Below are 24,495 nucleotides of genomic sequence, written 5' to 3' on the forward strand. Positions count from 1 at the left end.
AGAAGCTCGGGACTAGGCACTGTCGCCGGAAGCTCGGGACTAGGCACTGTCGTCGGAAGCTCGGGACTAGGCACTGTCGTCGGAAGCTCGGGACTAGGCACTGTCGTCGGAGGCTCGGGACTAGGCACTGTCATCGGAAGCTCGGGACTAGGCACTGTCGTCGGAAGCTCGGGACTAGGCACTGTCGTCGGAAGCTCGGGACTAGGCACTGTCGTCGGAAGCTCGGGACTGGGCTGACGCACTGGAAGCCTAGTGCGTGGGGCTGGTACTGGAGGTATCAGACTAGGGACACGCACCCCAAGGCTAGTGCGAGGAGCGGGAACAGGACGTACTGGACTGGGCTGATGCACTGGAAGCCTAGTGCGTGGTGCTGGCTTGGGATGTGCCAGACTGGAGACACGCACCTCACGGCTAGTGCGAGGAGCGGGAACAGGATACACTGAACCGTGAAGGCACACTGGCGGTCTCAAGCGCAGTACTGGCTCCACCCTTAATGGCTGGATGCCCACTTCCCCCTGGCAAATGCGGGGCGCTGGCACAGCTCACACCGGCCTGAAAATACTTGGCCTCGCCACAGTATGCATTACCCCGAAGCATGGGACCTGTCCAGTCATAGGTTTCCTCAAAAAAGCACGGGGATTTGGCTTGGGGCTTAATCCTCGCCCAGCCAAACTACCCATGTGCCCCCCCCAAAAAAATGTATTGGGGCTGCCTCTCAGGTTTGAACGCCAACCGTGTACCCCTGTAACATTCCCAGTCCTCTTTCACCTTCCTCCATGGGCCCACTCCGGCTTTAATCTCCTCCCAGGTACACGACTCCTAATAGTCCACCTGTTGCTCCTTCCTCCGCTGCTGGGTCCGTGGGAGATTCTGTCACGGTCGTCGTAATAGATGGACCAAGGTGCAATGGGTTATGTGAATGCTAATTTTTATTTATCCAAAACAAACACGAAAAACAATAAACTGACGACAAAACAGTCTTGTAGGCAACACACAGCAATACAAGAAACAATCTCCCACAAACCCCAAAACAAACATACTCCTAATTATAGGACCTTCAATCAGAGGCAACGATAGACAGCTGCCTCCAACTGAAGGCCCCAACACCAATTAGCAAAACATAGAAATACAAACGACTAGACAGAACATAGAAATAAACTAACATAGAACAATAACCAAAAACCCCGGAATACATAAATCTAACACCCCTCTACATACACAACCACCCCGAACCATATAAAACAAATACCTCCTGCCACGTCCTGACCAAACTCAAATAACAAATAACCCCTTTACTGGTCAGGACGTGACAACAGGTGTAGACTAACAGTGAAATGCTTACTTAAGGGTACTTTTCCAACAATGCAGGGTTATATATAAGATAACATATTTAATAAAATATATTTCAGCTTTTATTTCTTTCATCACATTCCCAGTGGGTCAGAAGTTTACATACACTCAATTAGTATTTGGTAGCATTGCCTTTAAATTGTTTAACTTGGGTCAAACGTTTTAGGTAGCCTTCCACAAGCTTCCCACAATAAGTTGGGTGAATTTTGGCCCATTCCTCCTGACAGAGCTGGTGGAACTGAGTCAGGTTTGTAGGTCTCCTTGCTCACACACGCTTTTTCAGTTTTGCCCACAAATTTTCTATAGGATTGAGGTCAGGGCTTTGTGATGGCCACGCCAATACCTTGACTTTGTTGTCCTTAAGCCATTTTGCCACAACTTTGGAAGAATGCTTGGAGTCATTGTCCATCTGGAAGACCCATTTGCGACCAAGCTTTAACTTCCTGACTGATGTCTTGAGATGTTGCTTCAATATATCCACATAATTTTCCTGCCTCATGATGCCATCTATTTTGTGAAGTGCACCAGTCCCTCCTGCAGCAAAGCAACCCCCGTGTTTCACGGTTGGGATGGTGTTTTTCGGCTTGCAAGCCTCCCCCTTTTTCCTCCAAACATAACAATGGTCATTATGGCCAAACAGTTCTATTTTTGTTTCATCAGACCAGAGGCCAAAAAGTACAATCTTTGTCCCCATGTGCAGTTGCAAACCGTAGTCTGGCTTTTTTATGGCAGTTTTGGAGCAGTGGCTTCTTCCTTGCTGAGCGGCCTGTCAGGTTATGTCGGTATAGGACTCGTTTTACTGAGGATATAGATACTTTTGTACCTGTTTCCTCCAGCATCTTCACAAGGTCCTTCGCTGTTGTTCTGGGATTGATTTGCACTTTTCTCACCAAAGTATGTTAATCTCTAGGAGACAGAACGCGTTGTGAGTGAGTGGTATGACAACTGTGTGGTCCCATGGTGTTTATACTTGCGTACTATTGTTTGTACAGATGAATGTGGAACCTTCAGGCATTTGGAAATTGCTCCCAAGGATGAACCAGACTTGTGGAGGTCTACAATGTTTTTTCTGAGGTCTTGGCTGATTTCTTTAGATTTTCCCATGATGTCAAGCAAAGAGGCACTGAGTTTGAAGGTAGGCCTTGAAATACATCCATGGGTACACCTCCAATTCACTCAAATTATGTCAATTCGCCTAACAGAAGCTTCTAAAGACATTACATAATTTTCTTGAATTTTCAAAGCTGTTTAAAGGCACAGTCAACTTAGTGTATGTAAACTTCTGACCCACTGGAATTGTGATACAGTGAATTATAAGTGAAATAATCTCTGTAAACAATTGTTTAAAGACACATTTCTTGTGTCATGCACAAAGTAGATGTCCTAACCGGCATGCCAAAACGATAGTTTGTTCACAAGAAATTTGTGGAGTGGTTGAAAAACAAGTTTTAATGACTCCAACCTAAGTGTATGTAAACTTACGACTTCAACTGTAGGTAGGGGTAAAGTGACTACGCAACAGGATATATAATAGACAGTAGCAGCAGTGTATGTGGTGAGTGTGAAAGTGTGTGTGTGACTGTGTGTGTGGCGTCAGTATGCATGTCTGCGCATGTTATGTGTGTGTGGGCGTATGTAGTGTGTGTGTGTTGGGGTGTCAGTGTAAGTATGTGTGAGTGTGTGGGTAGAGTCCGGTGTGTGTACATAGAATCAGTGCAAGAGAGTTAGTGCAAAAAAGGGTCAATGCAGGTAGTTTGGGTAGTAGCGATTTGATTAGCTATTTAGCCGTTTTGTTAAGAAGTCTTATGGCTTGGGTTTAGAAGCTGTTCAGGGACCTATTAGGGCCATTGGTAACGCTTGCCGTGCGGTCCATTGGTAACGCTTGCTGTGCGGTACCAGAGAGAACAGTCTGTGGCTTGGGTGGCAATTATTTTGGCCTTCCTCTGACACCGCCTGGTTTAGAGCTCCTGGATGGCAGGGAGCTCAGCCCCGGTGATGTACTGGGCCATACCCACTACCTTCTATAGGGCCTAGCGGTCGGATGCCAAGCAGTTGCCATACCCAGCGGTGATGCAGCCAGTCAAGAAGCTCTCGATGGTGCAGATGAGCATGTTGTATGTCTGACATGTCATATTGTAATCCTACATTATTAGCTGTGTTTTAAAGATTTGCCATTGTGGGAAGACATACAACCATTCATTTGTTTGCTGGTTGTCATAAAATCACTGATTGACTTAAGAGTTGCAGATTTTGATACTGTTACACTGTCCTGTTGAACTACAGGGGTATTGAATATTACTAGCAATATTACCAGCAGGTAGCATTACTGGTAATGTGTGCCTGCGTGCGTGCGTGTGCGTGTTCAGATAATGCTGTTGGGCTGCCTAGCTGAGCTCTGCTGTGCGTACCTTGGTAGCTGTAGATGTCTCCCACGCTGTTCTGACGCATTATGTGATGCCAGTAGGCACTGCGAGGCAGAGAAATGGACTTGGTTAACGTTGTCTGGTTGGAGTGGGTCTGAAACAGAGACAACAACAACATCATCTTCAGTGTGTGGGATGCATCCCAAATGGCAGCTGATTCTCTATATAGTGCACTACTTTAGACCACTGCTTTTGATAGGGATTAGGGTGCAATTTGGGATGCAATTGTTATCTCTGGGTATAGTCACCTCTAGGGAATGCAAAGTAGGAAAAACAGCCACAGGCATTACAGGTAGCTACTGCATATTGTGGACAAATGACATGCAGTACAAATTCACAACATTTGATCAATACCATGATATGAAATAAAGCACAAAACCAAAGCTAAACGTGTGTTTTTTACTACAGTTACTGCACATTTCTCTTTCAATTATATCAAGTACATCTCTTTAGAACCTAAAAGTCCTATTTGTGGTATGATGACCCATAACCAAAGTGTCCACTGTGTTCCACAACCTCTTTATGTATTTCAGTACACTCTGCAGTATTCCCATATGGAGGGAGTCCAGGAACAAGGCCATATGGCCAGGGCTCATCAAGCCTTAGAAAACCATACGTAAATACAGCATACTGACCATAGAGAGAGGAAAGAAACATAGGCCATATCCACAGGGAATGTGTGTGTACGTGTGTGCATGTGTGTGTTACCTGTGAGCTCTTCTTCATCTCTACCATCATCCTCTCATGTTGCTGTGCGATGGACAGGGTGGCTGAGTGGACTCTCTGGTAGATTATCTCTCCCTCCCGCGTCTGGAACGTAAACAGACCCTCCCCCGTGTCACACATCCTAGAGACAGACAGAGTGTGGAGGGGAGAGAGAGAGGGAAGAGAGGGGGGAGATGGAGTTTTATTAAAGATACATACACAGGTTAGAACACACAGAGAAAACATGAGGTACAGATATGCCTACAGAAAGCAGATACACCCTGTCATCTCATAGCCTGGAGGGGTGGAACATGTGGATATGCTGACATGTTTAGAGTTCAAACTTCCTTTGAAAAAGTTTTGACTATTCCCAAAGTAACTCTGTGTGTGTGTGTGTGTGTGTGTGTGTGTGTGTGTGTGTGTGTGTGTGTGTGTGTGTGTGTGTGTGTGTGTGTGTGTGTGTGTGTGTGTGTGTGTGTGTGTGTGTGTTGTGTGTTGTTTATCAGGACCCATGTGACCAGTTTTCCTCTCCTGCTGATAAACCGGTCCCAGATCTATGAGAGATGTGAATGGGTTAGGGGGCGATCCAGGAGAGATGTGAATGGGTTAGGGTTAGGGTCAGATCCAGGAGAGATGTGAATGGGTTAGGGTTAGGGTCCGATCCAGGAGAGATGTGAATGGGTTAGGGTCAGATCCAGGAGAGATGTGAATGGGTTAGGGTCAGATCCAGAAGAGATGTGAATGGGTTAGGGTCAGATCCAGAAGAGATGTGAATGGGTTAGGGTCAGATCCAGGAGAAATGTGAATGGGTTAGGGTTAGGGTCAGATCCAGGAGAGATGTGAATGGGTTAGGGTCAGATCCAGAAGAGATGTGAAGGTGGGTTAGGGTCTGATCCAGAAGAGATGTGAATGGGTTAGGGTTAGGGTCAGATCCAGGAGAGATGTGAATGGGTTAGGGTCTGATCCAGAAGAGATGTGAATGGGTTAGGGTCAGATCCAGGAGAGATGTGAATGGGTTAGGGTTAGGGTCAGATCCAGGAGAGATGTGAATGGGTGGGTTAGGGTCAGATCCAGAAGAGATGTGAATGGGTTAGGGTCAGATCCAGGAGAGATGTGAATGGGTTAGGGGGTGATCCAGGAGAGATGTGAATGGGTTAATGTTAGGGTCAGATCCAGGAGAGATGTGATTGGGTTAGGGTTAGGGTCCGATCCAGGAGAGATGTGAATGGGTTAGGGTCAGATCCAGGAGAGATGTGAATGGGTTAGGGTCAGATCCAGGAGAGATGTGAATGGGTTAGGGTCAGATCCAGGAGAGATGTGAATGGGTTAGGGTCAGATCCAGGAGAGATGTGAATGGGTTAGGGTCAGATCCAGGAGAGATGTGAATGAGTTAGGGTTAGGGTCAGATCCAGGAGAGATGTGAATGGGTTAGGGTTAGGGTCTGATCCAGGAGAGATGTGAATGGGTTAGGGTTAGGGTCTGATCCAGGAGAGATGTGAATGGGTTAGGGTCAGATCCAGGACCGATGTGGGGTCCGATCCAGGAGAGATGTGAATGGGTTAGGGTCAGATCCAGGAGAGATGTGAATGGGTTAGGGTTAGGGTCAGATCCAGGAGAAATGTGAATGGGTTAGGGTTAGGGTCAGATCCAGGAGAGATGTGAATGGGTTAGGGTCAGATCCAGAAGAGATGTGAATGGGTTAGGGGGCGATCCAGGAGAGATGTGAATGGGTTAGGGTTAGGGTCAGATCCAGGAGAGATGTGAATGGGTTAGGGTCAGATCCAGGAGAGATGTGAATGGGTTAGGGTTAGGGTCAGATCCAGAAGAGATGTGAATGGGTTAGGGTCAGATCCAGGAGAGATGTGAATGGGTTAGGGTTAGGGGGTGATCCAGGAGAGATGTGAATGGGTTAGGGTTAGGGGGTGATCCAGGAGAGATGTGAATGGGTTAGGGTTAGGGTCTGATCCAGGAGAGATGTGAATGGGTTAGGGTCAGATCCAGGAGATATGTAAATTGGTTAGGGTTAGGGTCTGATCCAGGAGAGATGTGAATGGGTTAATGTTAGGGTCAGATCCAGGAGAGATGTGAATGGGTTAGGATTAGGGTCTGATCCAGGAGAGATGTGAATGGGTTAGGGTTAGGGTCTGATCCAGGAGAGATGTGAATGGGTTAGGGTCAGATCCAGGAGAGATGTGAATGGGTTAGGGTTAGGGTCAGATCCAGGAGAGATGTGAATGGGTTAGGGTCAGATCCAGGAGAGATGTGAATGGGTTAGGGTCAGGGGGTGATCCAGGAGAGATGTGAATGGGTTAGGGTTAGGGTCAGATCCAGGAGAGATGTGAATGGGTTAGGGTTAGGGTCCGATCCAGGAGAGATGTGAATGGGTTAGGGTTAGGGTCCGATCCAGGAGAGATGTGAATGGGTTAGGGTCAGATCCAGGAGAGATGTGAATGGGTTAGGGTCAGATCCAGGAGAGATGTGAATGGGTTAGGGTTAGGGTCAGATCCAGGAGAGATGTGAATGGGTTAGGGTTAGGGTCAGATCCAGGAGAGATGTGAATGGGTTAGGGTTAGGGTCAGATCCAGGAGAGATGTGAATGGGTTAGGATTAGGGTCTGATCCAGGAGAGATGTGAATGGGTTAGGGTCAGATCCAGGAGAGATGTGAATGGGTTAGGGTCAGATCCAGGAGAGATGTGAATGGGTTAGGGTCAGATCCAGGAGAGATGTGAATGGGTTAGGGTCAGATCCAGGAGAGATGTGAATGGGTTAGGGTTCGATCCAGGACCGATGTGAATGGGACTCCTATGAAGCATACAAGGAGGTGACTGTGTGTCACTGTGAGCATACCTTTCTGTCTCATTGGTGAACTTGATGGATTCTCTCACACACACACGTACACACACACGAAACAAACATACCTTCCTGACTCGAAAGTGAACCAAGTGGAGTCTCGTCCATATCTCCTCAGTGAATTGAGGGGCCACATAACCAGTTTGACGCGGGCGTTGTGGATGTCCCACAGGTAGATGTTCTCATGGGTGATCTGCATGGTACACTCCCCATAGATGTCCAGGTTGGGGGTGGGCATCAGGTACACATTGAACCGCTCTGGAACAAAACCAACACAGCAATTTTTTACAAATACTTACTTTGAAAAAATAGAGAATATTTTTTGAAAGGACAGAATAACAAGGTAGATGTTCTCATGGGTGATCATGCTCAAAGGTGAGCATTGGACTTTTGGACAGAATCTATTGCAGTCCTTTCATTTTGACAGTTTTAAACCCGTTTTAAAGTTTCCATTCAGCTTGTAGCGAAGGCTACGAATCAATGTTCTCGAAGGACACATAAAAACATGGTCCTGCAGTAGTCATCAGAGAGTTATATCAGGTGGGTTTGGGGAGTATGGGCCGACAGAGTAACAGACAGACACAGTATCAGTGGTCTCATCTGTTTGCCAGAAACCATTACTGTATTTGACAGAGCCCATACAGTAGGCTACACTCCATCCTAATTCAAAAAAAACGTCAAAAACTGACTACATCTAAAAACATCCCAGTATCAGCAGTTTTGGGACTTTGACTTTTGTACACTTCTGGCTGTATGAGTCACTAAAATAACTTTCTCCACTTGATCATCGAAAAGGCATTTGAGTCCATGCTGTTGTAGACGCCTACTTAAAATCTAGAATTATCATTCAAACCAGCTTGCATAAGCATGAAATCCATGCATTGAATGGACAAAAAAGACAGCTCCTTACAAAATCGTAACTTCATTCAAATTATGAAAAATGGATGAGGCAGACAGAAAAAGTTATAAGAAAGTAATATGAACATAAAAATTGAATAGTTCTTAGAGGCCATTCTCTGCTCAGCGCAAATTGACTTTACATAACAGACTGATAAAGACTAAAGAAATAAAGACGTGCTCCTAGAAATATGACATCATACTCATTAAGGACTATTATTTTCCTATTTCCTTGGAGAGAGAGAGAGAGAGAGAGAGAGAGAGAGAGAGAGAGAGAGAGAGAGAGAGAGAGAGAGAGAGAGAGAGAGAGAGAGAGTCAGCGTCCAGTTGATAAGGAGTAGCGGTAAAACTCTCAATAGTATTTAAATGTTTTCTCTCTTTGTCTCCTTTGCTTCAACTAAACTGACTCCAGCTGGTACTGTAGCTTCATCTAAACTGACTCCAACTGGACAGGTGGTACTGTAGCTTCATCTAAACTGACTCCAACTGGACAGGTGGTACTGTAGCTTCATCTAAACTGACTCCAACTGGACAGGTGGTACTGTAACAAAACTAAACTGACTCCAACTTGACAGGTAGTACTGTAGCTTCATCTAAACTGACTCCACCTGGACAGGTGGTACTGTAACAAATCTAAACTGACTCCACCTGGACAGGTGGTACTGTAGCTTCATCTAAACTGACTCCAACTGGACAGGTGGTACTGTAACAAATCTAAACTGTCTCCAACTGGACAGATGGTACTGTAACAAATCTAAACTGACTCCAACTGGACAGGTGGTACTGTAACAAATCTAAACTGACTCCAACTGGACAGGTGGTACTGTAACAAATCTAAACTGACTCCAACTGGACAGGTGGTACTGTAACAAATCGCCCCTACAGACTGCGGAGGCCCTGTTTACACATGTCTTCCGGCTCTACGGGGTGCCTGAGGACAAAGTATCTGATCGAGGTCCCCAGTTCACGTCAACGGTCTCGAGGGCGTTCATGGAACGTCTGGGGGTTTCGGTCAGCCTTACCTCGGGTTTTCACCCCAAGAGTAACGGGCTGGCGGAGAGAGTGAACCAGGATGTGGGTAGGTTTCTGCGGAATTATTGCCAGGACCGGCCGGGGGAGTGGGCGGCGTTCGTGCCCTGGGCAGAGATGGCCCAGAACTCGCTCCACCACTCCTCCACTAACCTCTCCCCCTTCTAGTGCGTACTGGGGTACCAGCCGGTTCTGGCGCCTTGTCATCAGAGCCAGATCGAGGCTCCTGCGGTGGACGACTTTTTTAGGCGCGCTGAGGAGACATGGGACGCCGCTCATGTGTACCTTCAGCGGGCTGTGAGGCGCCAGAAAACCAGCGCAGATCGCCACCGCAGTGAGGCCCCGGTGTTCGCACCGGGGGACCGGGTCTGGCTCTCGACCCGAAACCTGCCCCTCCGCCTGCCCTGTCGGAAGCTGGGCCCGCGGTTTGTGGGGCCATTCAAAGTCCTGAGGAGACTGAAAGAGGTTTGTTACAGGTTACAGCTTCCCCCGATTACCGTATTAACCCCTCGTTACATGTGTCTCTCCTCAGGCCGGTGGTGGCTGGTCCACTCCAGGAGTCTGAGGTGCGGGAGGTTCCTCCGCCCCCTCTGGACATCGAGGGGGCCCCGGTGTATGCAGTTCGATCCATACTGGATTCGAGGCGTCGGGCGAGGGGCCTTCAGTAGCTCGTGGAGTGGGAGGGGTACGGTCCGGAGGAGAGATGCTGGGTACCGGTGGAGGACGTGTTATTTTTATTTTTTTTGAATATTTTATTTTTGCATTTTCCAATTAAGAACATTCAAAACAAAAGTGAAAATATGTTAGACAACAAAGGACAAAGTGACGGTAACAGACGAGCGTAATAAAAAATAAAAATTATATATACGGGCATACATAATACATAAAAAATATACATGATACATAAATCATAATAAAATAAATATTAATAATAATAGAGACATTGATTCATATGGTCACCTGCTGTAAGCTACATATTATACATTACGTGTGAAACATTATATAAGAATTATATAGAGATTCAATCAATGTGGTGTGGGGGGAGATTCTCCATATAGTCAATAAAAGGTTGCCAAATTCTGTAAAATGTCTTTAACTTATTCCTCAAGCAGTAAGTGATTTTCTCCAGTGGGATACAACTATTAACTTCCGATAGCCACATTGCCACTGGCAGGGGGGAATCCGATTTCCATTTCAAGGCAATACATTTCTTGGCAATCGCTAGCAATATTTCTGTTAGCTTTAAAGTATGACTTTGCCTAAGATTGGTGTTAGTATAGTTACCCAGTAGGCAGACCTCGGGGTCTAAAGGGAATGCAACCCCATGGATTGAGGATATGGTATCGCATACCCCCTGCCAGAAACCATGTAGTTTTGAACACTGCCAAGTGGAATGGAGGAATGTTCCTTCATCTGAGCCACATCTAAAACATAGGGAGGAGATATCAGGATTGAACTTGTGCAGTCTAGATGGGGTGATATAGAGCTGATGTAGGAAATTAAACTGGATCAATCTGTATCTGGAGTTCAATGTGGATGTAACACCATCCCTGCATAGTCACTCCATAGGCCCTCATCAAGATAAATACCCAGATCTTTTTCCCATCTAAGTCGGGGTTTATCTAGCTCAGGCAGTGTTAGTACTGACATTAGAGCATCGTAAACACGGGAAATGGTCTTGAATAGTGGTTGGTCTGCATGGCAGAATTGTTCAATAGGTGACATCTTAGGTAGGTTCCATTGTCCCTTGAGAGTCACCCTAATAAAGTCTCGTAGTTGTAGGTAGCTAAAGAAGTCCCTGTTAGACAAGTGGTATTTCTGTTTCAGCTGTTCAAAAGACATAAGAACTCCCTCCTCATAACAGTGTTCCAGAAGAGTGATCCCCTTATCAGACCATGGTCTAAAGTTACTATTCTGGAAAAACATAGGGATCAATCTATTGTTCCATAAAGGGGTTTTAGGGGAGAGAAATCCCCCTCGTCCGAACAGCTCATGCAGTTTACACCATGCCGGGACAGAATGTGGAGGACGTGTTAGACTCGTCGATGCTGCGGGAGTTCCACCGTCTCCATCCGGATCGCCCTGCGCCTCGCCCTCCGGGTTGGCCCTGAGGCCAGTGTCGGCGCGCTGCTGGAGCCGCGCGTCAAGCGGGGGGTACTGTCACAACCTCCGCCGAAGTCGTTCGGCGGTCGACGTCACCGGTCTTCTAGCCATCGCCGATCCACCTTTCATTTTCCATTTGTTTTGTCTTTGTTTTCTACACACCTGGTTTCATTCCCCAATTACATGTTCATGTATTTATCCCTCTGTTTCCTCCATGTTTTTGTGCGTGATTGTTTCTATGTTCATTCGGTACGTTATGGCTGGTTTTCGACGGGTGCTGTTTTCACCCGTGCGTAATTGATTACCGTTTATTGTTGGTCAACTGTATTGTTACCTTTTGCCGATATTTTGAGTAAAGTACGTTGCTCATTCATTCTGCTCTCCTGCGCCTGACTTCATGCACCAGCTACACCCACCTTCTGACAAGGTGGTACTGTAACAAATCTAAACTGACTCCAACTGGACAGATGGTACTGTAGCTTCATCTAAACTGACTCCACCTGGACAGGTGGTACTGTAACAAATCTAAACTGACTCCAACTGGACAGGTGGTACTGTAACAAATCTAAACTGTCTCCAACTGGACAGGTGGTACTGTAACAAATCTAAACTGACTCGAATTGGACATATGGTACTGTACCTTCATCTAAACTGACTCGAATTGGACATATGGTACTGTAGCTTCATCTAAACTGACTCGAATTGGACATATGGTACTGTAACAAATCTAAACTGACTCCACCTGGACAGGTGGTACTGTAACAAATCTAAACTGACTCCAACTGGACAGGTGGTACTGTAACAAATCTAAACTGACTCGAATTGGACATATGGTACTGTAACAAATCTAAACTGACTCGAATTGGACATATGGTACTGTACCTTCATCTAAACTGACTCGAATTGGACATATGGTACTGTAGCTTCATCTAAACTGACTCGAATTGGACATATGGTACTGTAACAAATCTAAACTGACTCCAACTGGACAGGTGGTACTGTAACAAATCTAAACTGACTCCAACTGGACAGGTGGTACTGTAACAAATCTAAACTGACTTCAACTGGACAGGTGGTACTGTAACAAATCTAAACTGACTCCAACTGGACAGGTGGTACTGTAACAAATCTAAACTGACTCGAATTGGACATATGGTACTGTAACAAATCTAAACTGACTCCAACTGGACAGGTGGTACTGTAACAAATCTAAACTGGCTCCAACTGGACAGGTGGTACTGTAACAAATCTAAACTGACTTCAACTGGACAGGTGGTACTGTAACAAATCTAAACTGACTCCAACTGGACAGGTGGTACTGTAACAAATCTAAACTGATTCGAATTGGACATATGGTACTGTAGCTTCATCTAAACTGACACGAATTGGACATATGGTACTGTAGCTTCATCTAAACTGACACGAATTGGACATATGGTACTGTAGCTTCATCTAAACTGACTACAACTGGACAGGTGGTACTGTAGCTTCATCTAAACTGACTCGAATTGGACATATGGTACTGTAGCTTCATCTAAACTGACTACAACTGGACAGGTGGTACTGTAACAAATCTAAACTGACTCCACCTGGACAGGTGGTACTGTAACAAATCTAAACTGGCTCCAACTGGACAGGTGTTACTGTACTGTAACAAATCTCCCTCATTACTCATCCATCATAATTATTTAACCTGTTTTCTCTATCTGTTCAGGTGAAGGAAAGCAGACAAGGAGAGGATGCCACTTTAGACTATCTAAATTGACTGCAACTGGACAGATAGTACTGTAACAAATCTCGCTCATTACTCATCCACCATAATTACTTAACCTGTTTTCTCTATCTGTTCAGGTGAAGGAAAGCAGACAAGGAGAGGAAGCAACTTTAGACTATCTAGATGCACCCCACACTGTTGTCATTGTTTTTTCAAGACAGCCAACCAGATCCTGTACCTACTAGAGACCTCCTCAGCCCCAATCACATTAACCAGTTGGAGTTTCTACTAGAGACCTCCTCATCCCCAATCACTTTTACCAGCTGGAGTCTCTACTAGAGACCTCCTCATCCCCAATCACTTTAACCAGCTGGAGTCTCTACTAGAGACCTCCTCATCCCCAATCACGTTTACCAGCTGGAGTCTCTACTAGAGACCTCCTCATCCCCAATCACTTTAACCAGCTGGAGTCTCTACTAGAGACCTCCTCATCCCCAATCACGTTTACCAGCTGGAGTCTCTACTAGAGACCTCTTCATCCCCAATCACGTTTACCAGCTGGAGTCTCTACTAGAGACCTCCTCATCCCCAATCACTTTAACCAGCTGGAGTCTCTACTAGAGACCTCCTCAGCGCCAATCACTTTAACCAGCTGGAGTCTCTACTAGAGACCTCCTCATCCCCAATCACTTTAACCATGCTGGATTCTCTACTAGAGACCTCCTCATCCCCAATCACTTTAACCAGCATGAGTCTCTACTACATACCTCCTCAGCGCCAATCACTTTAACCAGCTGGAGTCTCTACTAGAGACCTCCTCAGCCCCAATCACTTTAACCATGCTGGATTCTCTACTAGAGACCTCCTCAGACCCAATCACTTTAACCAGTTGGAGTCTCTACTAGAGACCTCCTCAGCGCCAATCACTTTAACCAGTTGGAGTCTCTACTAGAGACCTCCTCATCCCCAATCACTTTAACCAGTTGGATTCTCTACTAGAGACCTCCTCATTCCCAATCACTTTCACCAGCTGGAGTCTCTACTACATACCTCCTCATCCCCAATCACTTTAACCAGCTCTCAGAGAGCTCTTCATAATCTACATTAATACTCACTAATTATGCCTAATGTTTCAAAAGAACAGCCATGAGTCTAGAGTGAGGACTGATGAAATGGCAATGTAATATGATGAGGCTATTTTTAGGAGCAGTGAGAAAATGAACTTTGATTTAATTATCAGCCCCTGTAGTTGGGTGATCACTAATTGAAGTCTAACTGCAGAGGGTGGAGTTTTCTCCCATTTTAGTATGTGTTGCAGAGACACGCACAAGTGTTTAGCTTTCTATTTCTGTTGTTATTTCTCTTTCTTTCTTACTTTCTTTCTTTCTTTCTTCACACACCGCACCACTTCGATGTTATGAATACAAATCAATATTTCCCTGTCATTTTACATCGAAGCTGAGGGATAGAAAAATACATGTTATTACTGTTCATTGAACTAGATGGGCTGCTCAGATTCATACGGATTCATATCGATTTTTTTCAAACGAGGGCAGAGCACAAAGTTATGCGTAAATGCAATTGTAGGCGCCCTGTAAGAGGTTGTTAGGGGAGTCAAAATGAGACCTTGGGCCAGATTCTTGATTTTTTCATTTCCAAAGCCAGTCTATAAAACACACACAAACACGCACGCACGCACGCACGCACGACACACACACACACACACACACACACACACACACACACACACACACACACACACACACACACACACACACACACACACACACACACACACACACACACACTGCAGTCATTTCCACAGCTAGTCTACAAATGAATAGAAAATCACCCATTTAATAACAGCTATACCTTTCCTCTTTCCTCCTTCCCATTTCTCTATTTCTATTTCCTGGATGGGGGGGGAAGTACAGTGATTTCACATGGCCTCAGCCCCAGCAGATATAATCTCATCCATTTTTGTGACAAGCTTCATTATGAGGGGAGCCAGTGATGCACAGCACCTCTCATTAGGCCAGGAACACAGCCACACACACACATGCACACACGTGCACAGACACACACTCGAAAGTACATACACGCACGAACGCACACACACACACACACACACACACACACACACACTCACACATAGATAAAGATACACAAACACACAAACACACACACAGACCTCTGTTGCACTAACATTTCTGGGCTGGTAATGAAACCGTCTACAAGTGCTGGGATGGTTGGGGAGGAAATATCGAACCAAAATGGTCTCTGTTGGCAGGGACTAATTGGAGACTCACCGTTTCCCTATCACAAACCTCTGAGGACTCAGTTGCACTCAAACATATAGGCCTATAATGTAACTGCTAACCAGTTTGGGGCAGGATTGACCCAAAATGGCCTCCATTAGCTGGGGTTCTAATTGGGGACTCACCGCTCTGCTCCCGCTGCACCCCCGCTGCTAACAGGTCTGGTTCTCCCAGGCTTATGTCATTCAGTCGGCTTCCTAGGCACTCCACACACAGCAGCTTGCACCACTCCTCTGCATCCAGCTCTAAACACAGAGTTAAAACAAGAGTTAAACACACAGACAGAAATACACACTACACACACAGCAGCTTGCACCACTCCTCCGCATCCAGCTCATACAAAGTTAGAAAAGTACACACACACACACACACAAACACAGATGAATCATACAGCATGCACTGTGGACTAAAAAAGCCCCCCGGACGTGAGTATCAGGTGGTGGTAACCTGGAGAAAATCAATCTGATTGATTCTCTGCTGATGAAAAGAGTCAAGCAGTTCATGAACACAAAACACCAGATGAATGCTGCATTTCCTCTCTCTCCTCTGCTATCCCATCTTTCTCCCCTCTGACCACTCTCAACACTGCCCTCCCTAACCCTCTTTCTCTTCCCTCTCTCCTCTCCTCCCCTCTCTCCTATACTGTAGTCCTACAGCACTTGACCACCAGACCCCTGATATACCCCAGCCATCAATTATTTGTTCCAAGCTAAATCACAAGATATTGTACATACAGCAGGTTTTTAAAGGACCATAGAGTTCTGTCTCTATTATTTTTCCCCAATGAAAAATGGAGCATTGTGGTAACTGTGACAACCGCAATCTGTACTGTACTTCTAAAGCACATCCAGTACAGATCTGGGATCAGGCCATAAAGCATTTTTTCTCGGATAGATTTGATCAACAAGCAGAACACAGGGGGATCAACTGACGTTCTTAACACCAGAAAATCAATAGCTTATTATCCCAACAGGGTGATATAATTAAATGGTGGGAAGCCTGGGTGTAGAAAACAATTAACAGGATTGATCTCTAAGGAAATTGTGTGAATGCATCCGAAAATAATTATCTCAGAGCAACAGTGACAATCTTTTAATCAAACCCATACGCGTCGATAATATCTCTACTCTCTTAATCAGTTACACACACCTTATCTCTCTCCGAGGCACACATGCACACACAAACAGGAACAGGAAGATGAACATAAACACACACAAACACATACACCACATACGCTGCCGTGTGCACAAGTCTTGAAAAGCTCAACTCTGGCACTCTTGGCAGTGGTGAGAGAAGAGGAGGGGTGTTATTGAATTGTTTAATTAACCACTAAGTGGAGGCTGATGGTTTCATGAATCAATTTCTCACTCACACAGCAAACAGATAGACAGTTGTTGGTGAATACCAATGTCTTCCTCTAAAGGTGGAAAAAACTCTGTTTACAATGGAAAGTAAAAATCCAGACTGTAGAATGTGGATGAGAGTTACTGAGCTATGAAATGAGAGTCAGACTGAGTTGTTTATCTGTGTGTTGTCTACTTCTCCCTGGTCTCTTCCCAAAGGAGCTCCAGGACATGGCACTGTGGTCACTGATGTGTATAGAGATGCATGTGGAAGTGTGTGTGTGTACACTCTTAAAAACAAAGGTGCAAATTGAAACCAAATAAGGTTATTGAGAGTGATGCCATAGGGGAACAATTTTAGGGTCTCTGAAGAACCATAAAAGGGATGGTTCTTTGAAAAAACATTTTGGGATTTTTATTTGCATAGTTCCCAGGTTGCCTTTCGAGTGAATTTTCAAGTTACTTGTACCACTCATGACTTTCAGCTAGTGACAGAGACATGGTTGTTGATTTCATTCATTAAAATGTCATTCTTAAAGACAATACAGCCTAGTTTTACCCTAATACAGTGGCCTGAAACTCATAGTTTACAGAACTCACACTATGCTGGCTTGCAAAATGATGTGTAATTCCAATTGGAATCCAGGCAGATTGGGGATATACACCATTTTGAATTTTTATTCACCCGCAACCTGCATTTGGAATGACTACCAGGCTTGGAAAGACTAAGATATAACAGGTGCAATAAGTCCAAGTAACAGATTGGAATAGTTTAGAAAAATGTATGTTATTTACATTTGAGTAGCATAAGCTTAATTAATCAATAAACATACATGCAAAAACATAGATATTGAAAGAAACAATTCTGAAAATCCACCTGCAAAAGAGCATGCTGGGGAATATGATAGTGATGGCCGTGGTTTTGGTTCACCTCTAGTTATTAACACCAACACTGGGGTTCTTTTACACCACTGATTAACTCTTGAATCAACCCTAGAAATGTTACACTGAAAGCTCAACACTAGTTAACACTGGACAATTTGCTGTGTGCTATGAAAGGGACATATTTGCAGGCTTCAATAGACATTTCAAGAACCTTTAAGAATTCTCAAGAACCGTAGAGCCACATCAAAAACCCCACACTTAACTCAAAGTTTTTTTTATTTGGCAACAGTTCTCCAAGGAACCTTAAGAGCTGAGGAAGAACCACTTAAGAACCTTCATTTTTTTTCTCAGTGTACAACAGGGCAGTTTATCTGAGAGGGAAAATGCAGGTTTTGAAGGGTAAAGGGTCTGTTCCCTAGACTGACCATGCCTGAGGTTGTGGTGTTGTTCGCACGCACGCACGCACGCCCACACACACACACACACACACACACACAGATAAATCTCTGTACTTAAGAGCCTCTCTTGGTCCATTTCCTCCCTTGCTGAGCATGTGTCCTCTGAGTGTGTCTGAAGTCTAAACTCACACACTGTAAGAGCTGCCGAGTGGAAAATCACATAAACAAACACTTTATCCGAGAGGCAGCCTGGACAACACACAGGGAGAGAGAGGGAGAGGGAGCGGGAGGAAAATGAGAGGCAGGGGAGAGGGAAAGAGAGAGAGAGAGAGAGAGAGAGAGAGAGAGAGAGAGAGAGAGAGAGAGAGAGAGAGAGATGAGAGAGAGAGCATGAGAGAGCGAGAGAGAGAGAGTGTGGAAGAGATAAGAGAGCTAGACATCAGTAATAGAAACTAGCAGTGAGAAGGAGCAAGAGGGAGTGAGAGAGAAAAGAGGCTGACACTGGCACAGTACCACAGAGAGAGCACAGGAAGTGAAGGACACTGGGAGGGCAGCTTCCTGCATGGGGTGGACATGGGAGAGAAATAGAGAAAGTGTGTGTGTACGCACAAAAGCGTGTGTGTGTGTGCCTTAAGGCTGGCCGACATGGCCAAAATATTATATCATGATATTTTTGAAGGTATGACTGTATTTAACAGTATTTTCTTTTGAATTTAAAAAAAAATAAAAGTTGCAAATATGCTTCATAAGTAGTGCATGACTTTAGGGTGGTAACAAATACCTTCTAAGTGTTTTTAATGGGGCTTTCTCTCTTTTAATTGTTTTATACTGTTCAATCAAAAATAATTTTCAGCATACATTTATGTAGTAATTACTACATTTATGAAGTAATGATGCATACATTTATGCATCACTACTACATAAAACATTTGTTTTGTCTTTGTATGTCTCTATTTTGTGAAAACTGTACAGTTTTCTTTATCAGAATAGTTATTCTCCTCTATAACTACGTTTCCATCCAATAGCGACAGATTTTTATGCAATTATTCTAAAATCTGCATAAAAACAATATGCCCACTTTCCCACCAGAGATGCGCTTCCATCAAATGGACTTGTTTCTGATGAAAGGCTGTACGTGATGACGTAGCTGCACGTCAAAATACCTTTTGTGGTTCAATTCCCATGTACCGAATAAAAAGTGAAATGGGTTTCCATTGCATTTTCTACTCTACTGAGTGTTTTCCCACAGGAAATGTGTTATATAACGAGTGTGCCCACCTTGGTATTGACACGTGCGCTCTAGCCAACAGCTTGCAGATACAGTCCGGGTATAGCCTACATCAGTGGTTCCCAACCTTTATCGGTTACTGTACCACCAACTGAATTCTGCTCTGCCCGGAGTACCCTTCAAGTACCTCCACATGTGTATTTTACTAGTAATACTATGGTCTCATGAGTCTTCTCAAGTACCCCTGTGGATAGGCCAAGTCCCCCCCCAGGGTCCTAGTAACCCTTGTATACATTATGAGAATTTTATAAACAAAAGAGCAAGATTATTTTTTATTTGTCACCAGAATAAGACTGTCACGTTGGTATAAAGGGTCGGGAGACAGGCGCAGGAATGCGTAATATGTTTTTTATTTACACCCAAATTATGGCGTGCCGTGTAAAGGCACGGGGATGAAGACCAAACAAACAGTATACAAAACACAGGGTTGAAACCCAAACAAAAGAGCGAGGAGTACCTCGAATAAATAACACAAGAGCACAATGATTAACACACGGGACAAGACCCGCAATCATCTGCGCAATCCACAACGACACAAAAGCCAAAACACACAGCACAGGTACTCACATGACCAACGGACATTGTAATAATAATGGAACAACCCAATGGAAACCAAAGGGCACACTTATACAAGTACTAATCAGTGGGAATAGGGGACAGGTGTGAGTAATGAAAGTTCCGGAGGGATCCGTGACAAAGACCCTCAGTATTTATTGGAAAGGAGCATCAAGCTCATCAGTGTGCACTTTCACCACCATATGAAGTTCTTATAACTTATTGCATCTGTAGTCTAATAAACTGCATGGTTTCCAGAGTCGTAGTTGGAGGACCACACAACATCGTGTGACTCCAAGTTTACTTCCATATGATTGGTTATTATATCAATATTTACGCATTAGCGTGTCCACCGACATTTCTAGCATAATTCATTTTACAGACACAAAAAGATCCCAGCTTGTCTAGCATATTTAGTTTCAGCACTCAGTTATTACATTTAATAAACCAAACATTGATATACTGTTATGTAAGGTAAAGTAAAAATCCAAACTGGTCCGTATATACTAAAATGCGGTTCACCGCCCAGCCCTAGTGTGCATGTGTGTGATTGAGTGCAGGAAGTGAAGGACCATGTGTTGGACACGGGGGACACATCCCTCCATATGGCAAGGGACTCCAGGAAGAGGGAGGGAGGGGTCAGCAGTGTAACTGTGAGCTTTGTGTGTTTGTTTGTGTGTGTGTGTGTTTGTTTGTGTGGGAGAGAAATAGGGAGAGAGAGAGAGAGAGAGGGAGAAAGAGAGAGGGAGGAGAGAGAGAGAGACATAGAGAATGGGGAGAGGGGAGAGGGGGAGAGAGTGGAGATAGAGTTCACTGCACCCCATAAGGCACATAATCTATCCCCTGAGATCCACTGCTACAGCTCACATCGGCACATCAGCACACACACACACACACACACACACACACACACACACACACACACACACACACACACACACACACACACACACACACACACACGCACGCGCGCGCGCGCACGCACGCACGCACACACACACACACGCGTGCGCACACGCACACACTAAAATCACCTGCAACTTGTCTACAGCAGATCACTGTCCTTGTTTGTTTGTGTATGTCTCTTCCACCCAGTGCCCAATTAACTACTGTTTACTTCTCTGTTTGTGACATTACAGGAGAAGAGAGAAGAAGAGAAGATAAGAGAAAGGGAGAGGAGACGAGTGGAGAGGATAGGATAGTAGAGGAGAGGAGAGGAAAGGAGAGGAAGGAGAGGAAAGAAGAGGAGAGGAGAGGAGAGGAGAAGAGAAGAGAAGAGAGGAGAGGTGCTAATATCTCTGCAGGACCACTGCTCACTCTATTTATCTCTCATCCCCACTGTCTCTCTCTCTCTACCTCTATCCCTATCACTCTCATTCACTCTTCCCAATCGTTCTCTCTCTCTCTCCCCACCTCTATCCCTATCACTCTCATTCACTCTTCCCAATCGTTCTCTCTCTCTCTCTCTCTCTCTTTCCCTCCCCATCCCGTTATCACTATGAATCCAATATCCATCCTCCTCTATCTCTCCGTGTCTCTCTTTAGTTCTCTATAAAGACTCTTAACACTATTAACTCAGCCAGTCCCTGCAGCAGAATTCATTACAACCTATCAGATCACAGCATTCTGCTCTACCAGGACCCAGAGGATGCAACCATATATATATAATACTCAAGTACCCCTCCACACAAACCCACACACACACCCACCCTTCTTAGCTAATACAGTACAGAATCACATGCCTGGCGCTTGGAACACCTTCAGCACTCAATTGCTCCTCTCTCTCTCTCTCTCTCTCTCCTCTCTCTCTCTCCTCTCTCTCTAACCTTTCCCTTCTCTGTTCTTTTCTCTCTTCTATTGCTTTCTCCCTCTCTCTCTCCCCCGTACTCTTCATCCCTCCCTCCTTCTTCATCCACCATCCCTCCCTCCATGCTTCCCTCCCTCCCTCCGTTCCCCAGCGTTGCATTGCTTACCTGACTCACAGGCAAATGTCTTGGAAGTCTCGTCGTAGAAGATGATTGCCATTGCGTGTTTCTTGGTCTCCCGGGGCATCCGTGTAATGTTCTTGATATTGTGAAGCTCCGTGATCTAAGACAAACAGAACAACAAAACATTAGCCAAATCAACAAGACGACAGCTGAGGGGACAAGCCACGGGAACACCGTCTAGTAATGTTAGCTTTAATTGTTTTTCTTGTTTGGAAAAGTTGTCGAGATAAATTGGTTGTTCGACTTGCTCCCTTAACTGATCATTTGTCATCTTAAATTACTATTGGCGATGTTCTGTACATGCAGAATTGCAAAACAAAATTGAATTGTATCATATTCATTTACACAATATTCATATTTCATAAACTCTGTTGAAAGGAGCTATATGACTGCAGTTCATTACCACTACTATCGTTTTATTTAGGGAAATCAATGGAAATTGTGTGAAGAAGACCATTTATATTGTGTAATGGATTATAACAAGCTTGTCATATACATTATGGATCAACTCAGTCTCCTAAATGACAGTTTGGAGTTCCATCGGTCTGGCTCTAACTAAAAAAACAACAAGAGCAACTGGTGAAACGGCTTCACTTCGCACACGGCCACTAAAGATCCAATCAATACTCAGGAGCAGAATCAAAAGCTCCTAAATCACGTTAACTCTGGGAGTTAACAGTCATTTAATTGAATATCTTGTGCATTTGTAGGACTGTTTTCTTCAACAATCCACTCTCTGTTCGCTGCTGGACAGATAAGAGCCATTACATTATTGTAGAGCGCTCGCTCAGAGCCAAACGTGGGCACAATGCCAGCCTGATGGGAATGTATTTCGTGGGCTCACTGCCCGTATACTGTAGTAAAATGTGTGTGTGTGTGTGCGTGCGAGTGTTTGTCCCTGCGTGCGTGTTTCCTATATAGTAAAAACCTGACCGTTAGAGCTCAGTGCCACGAGCCATGCTAACATGCCACATGCAGAATAAAGATTTCTACGTTTGATTTGATTATTGTTAGTGAAATAAATTCAATTTTCGATGAACAGCATTTTCTGTTCAAGACGATGAGGTTGTACAAAATGTATTGAATACCATTATCCTCAGTATTCATTATCCAGAAAATAGCATTGATACCATCTGTTTGCATCGCTGATGTGAGGAAGTGAATATGAAGTCAATATGGTCCATATCTTAACCCAGAAACATAATTATAACACAGAACTGGCAGCAAAAACTACACCAGCACTGGAGCTAGCTGGGCTCTATATGCTTAGCCTCCTCTCCTCTCCTCTCCTCTCCTCTCCTCTCCTCTCCTCTCCTCTCCTCTCCTCTCCTCTCCTCTCCTCTCCTCTCCTCTCCTCTCCTCTCCTCTCCTCTCCTTCTCCCCTCTCCTCTCTGATGATCTTCTCTTTCCTCTCAGAACATAGCCACAAAGCTGTTGTCAAGAATATAGCCCAAAGGCATAAACTCTCTAAAAGTTACTTCTCTACAGTTTACTGCTTATTTATTTACGGTTTATGAACCAAACCATTGGTAGCATTATACGGCTGCAAATGCCTTTGTCGAAAGCTCATGACATAGAGGCAGCCAAAACAGTAAACAAGTGAGACAGGGAGTGGGTGCTGCTGAATTCTTTTTTTGAATTATTCAGTTGTATACTCCGAGTCAATATTCACGTAATAATAATAAGGAATTCCCCTTGACCACACCCACAAATTGGGGAAAGCAAACGTTATTTCCCATTGACACCCAGTGTAAAAGAGCCAACTTTGTCGTCGTTTTTTGTTATACAGAAATAACAAAACATGCTGAAAATCTGATGTGTTGTTCAATGTACATGTAGCCAGGTCAAAGATCCCGACCTACGGTTCACAATGCTCCCACATAGGGAAATAGAGCCTGCGAAAATAGCCCTGTGGCTTCAGGCTTTTCGGCACGAGAGAGTGGGAAACTGTGGGGAGTTGGTATCCAAGTAGGCTACACATACAGTACAGTCAAAAGTTAGGACACACCTACTCGGTCAAGGGTCTTCTTTTTTTTAAACTATTTTCTACATTGTAGAATAATAGTGAAGACATCAAAACTATGGAATAACACATTTGGAATCATGTAGTAACCAAAAAAGTGTTCAACAAATCAAAATATATTGTATAGTTTAGATTATTCAAAGTAGCCACCCTTTGCCTTGATGACAGCTTTGCAGACTCTTGGTATTCTCTCAACCAGCTTCATGAGGAATGCTTTTTCCAACAGCCTTGAAGTAGTTCCCACATATGCTGAGCACTTGTTGGCTGCTTTTCCTTCACTCTGCGGTCCAACTCATCCCGAACCATCTCAATTGGGTTGAGGTCGGGTGATTGTGGAGGCCAGGTCAACTGATGCAGCACCATCACTCTCATTGGTCAAATAGCCCTTGCACAGCCTGGAGGTGTGTTTTGGGTAATTGTCCTGTTGAAAAACAAGATAGTACCACTAAGCGCAAACCAGATGGGATGGCATATCGCTGCAGAATGCTGTGGTAGCCATGCTGGTTAAGTGTGCCTTGAATTCTAAATAAATCACTGACAGTGTCACCAGCAAAGCACCCCCACACCTCCTCCATGCTTCACGCTGGGAACCACACATGCGGAGATCATCCGTTCTTGGGAGTCC

General features: G+C 44.7%; 1 protein-coding gene across 1 annotated transcript in view; it reads right to left on the reverse strand.

The window, feature by feature from the left end:
• dok6 (docking protein 6) overlaps nt 1-24,495 on the reverse strand; it is a 77,759-nt gene that overhangs the window by 25,695 nt on the left and 27,569 nt on the right. Inside the window, exons 3-7 of the mRNA XM_014157186.3 lie at nt 21,833-21,947; nt 15,516-15,635; nt 7,398-7,587; nt 4,482-4,620; nt 3,759-3,867 (exon numbers count right to left, since the gene is read on the reverse strand). Of these exons, the coding sequence (XP_014012661.1) occupies nt 3,759-3,867; nt 4,482-4,620; nt 7,398-7,587; nt 15,516-15,635; nt 21,833-21,947 (673 nt within the window). The remainder of the gene's footprint in view (nt 1-3,758; nt 3,868-4,481; nt 4,621-7,397; nt 7,588-15,515; nt 15,636-21,832; nt 21,948-24,495) is intronic.

The sequence above is a fragment of the Salmo salar genome, chromosome 19, assembly GCF_965601325.2.
Source record: "Salmo salar chromosome 19, fSalSal1, whole genome shotgun sequence".
In the NCBI taxonomy this organism is placed as follows: domain Eukaryota; kingdom Metazoa; phylum Chordata; class Actinopteri; order Salmoniformes; family Salmonidae; genus Salmo; species Salmo salar.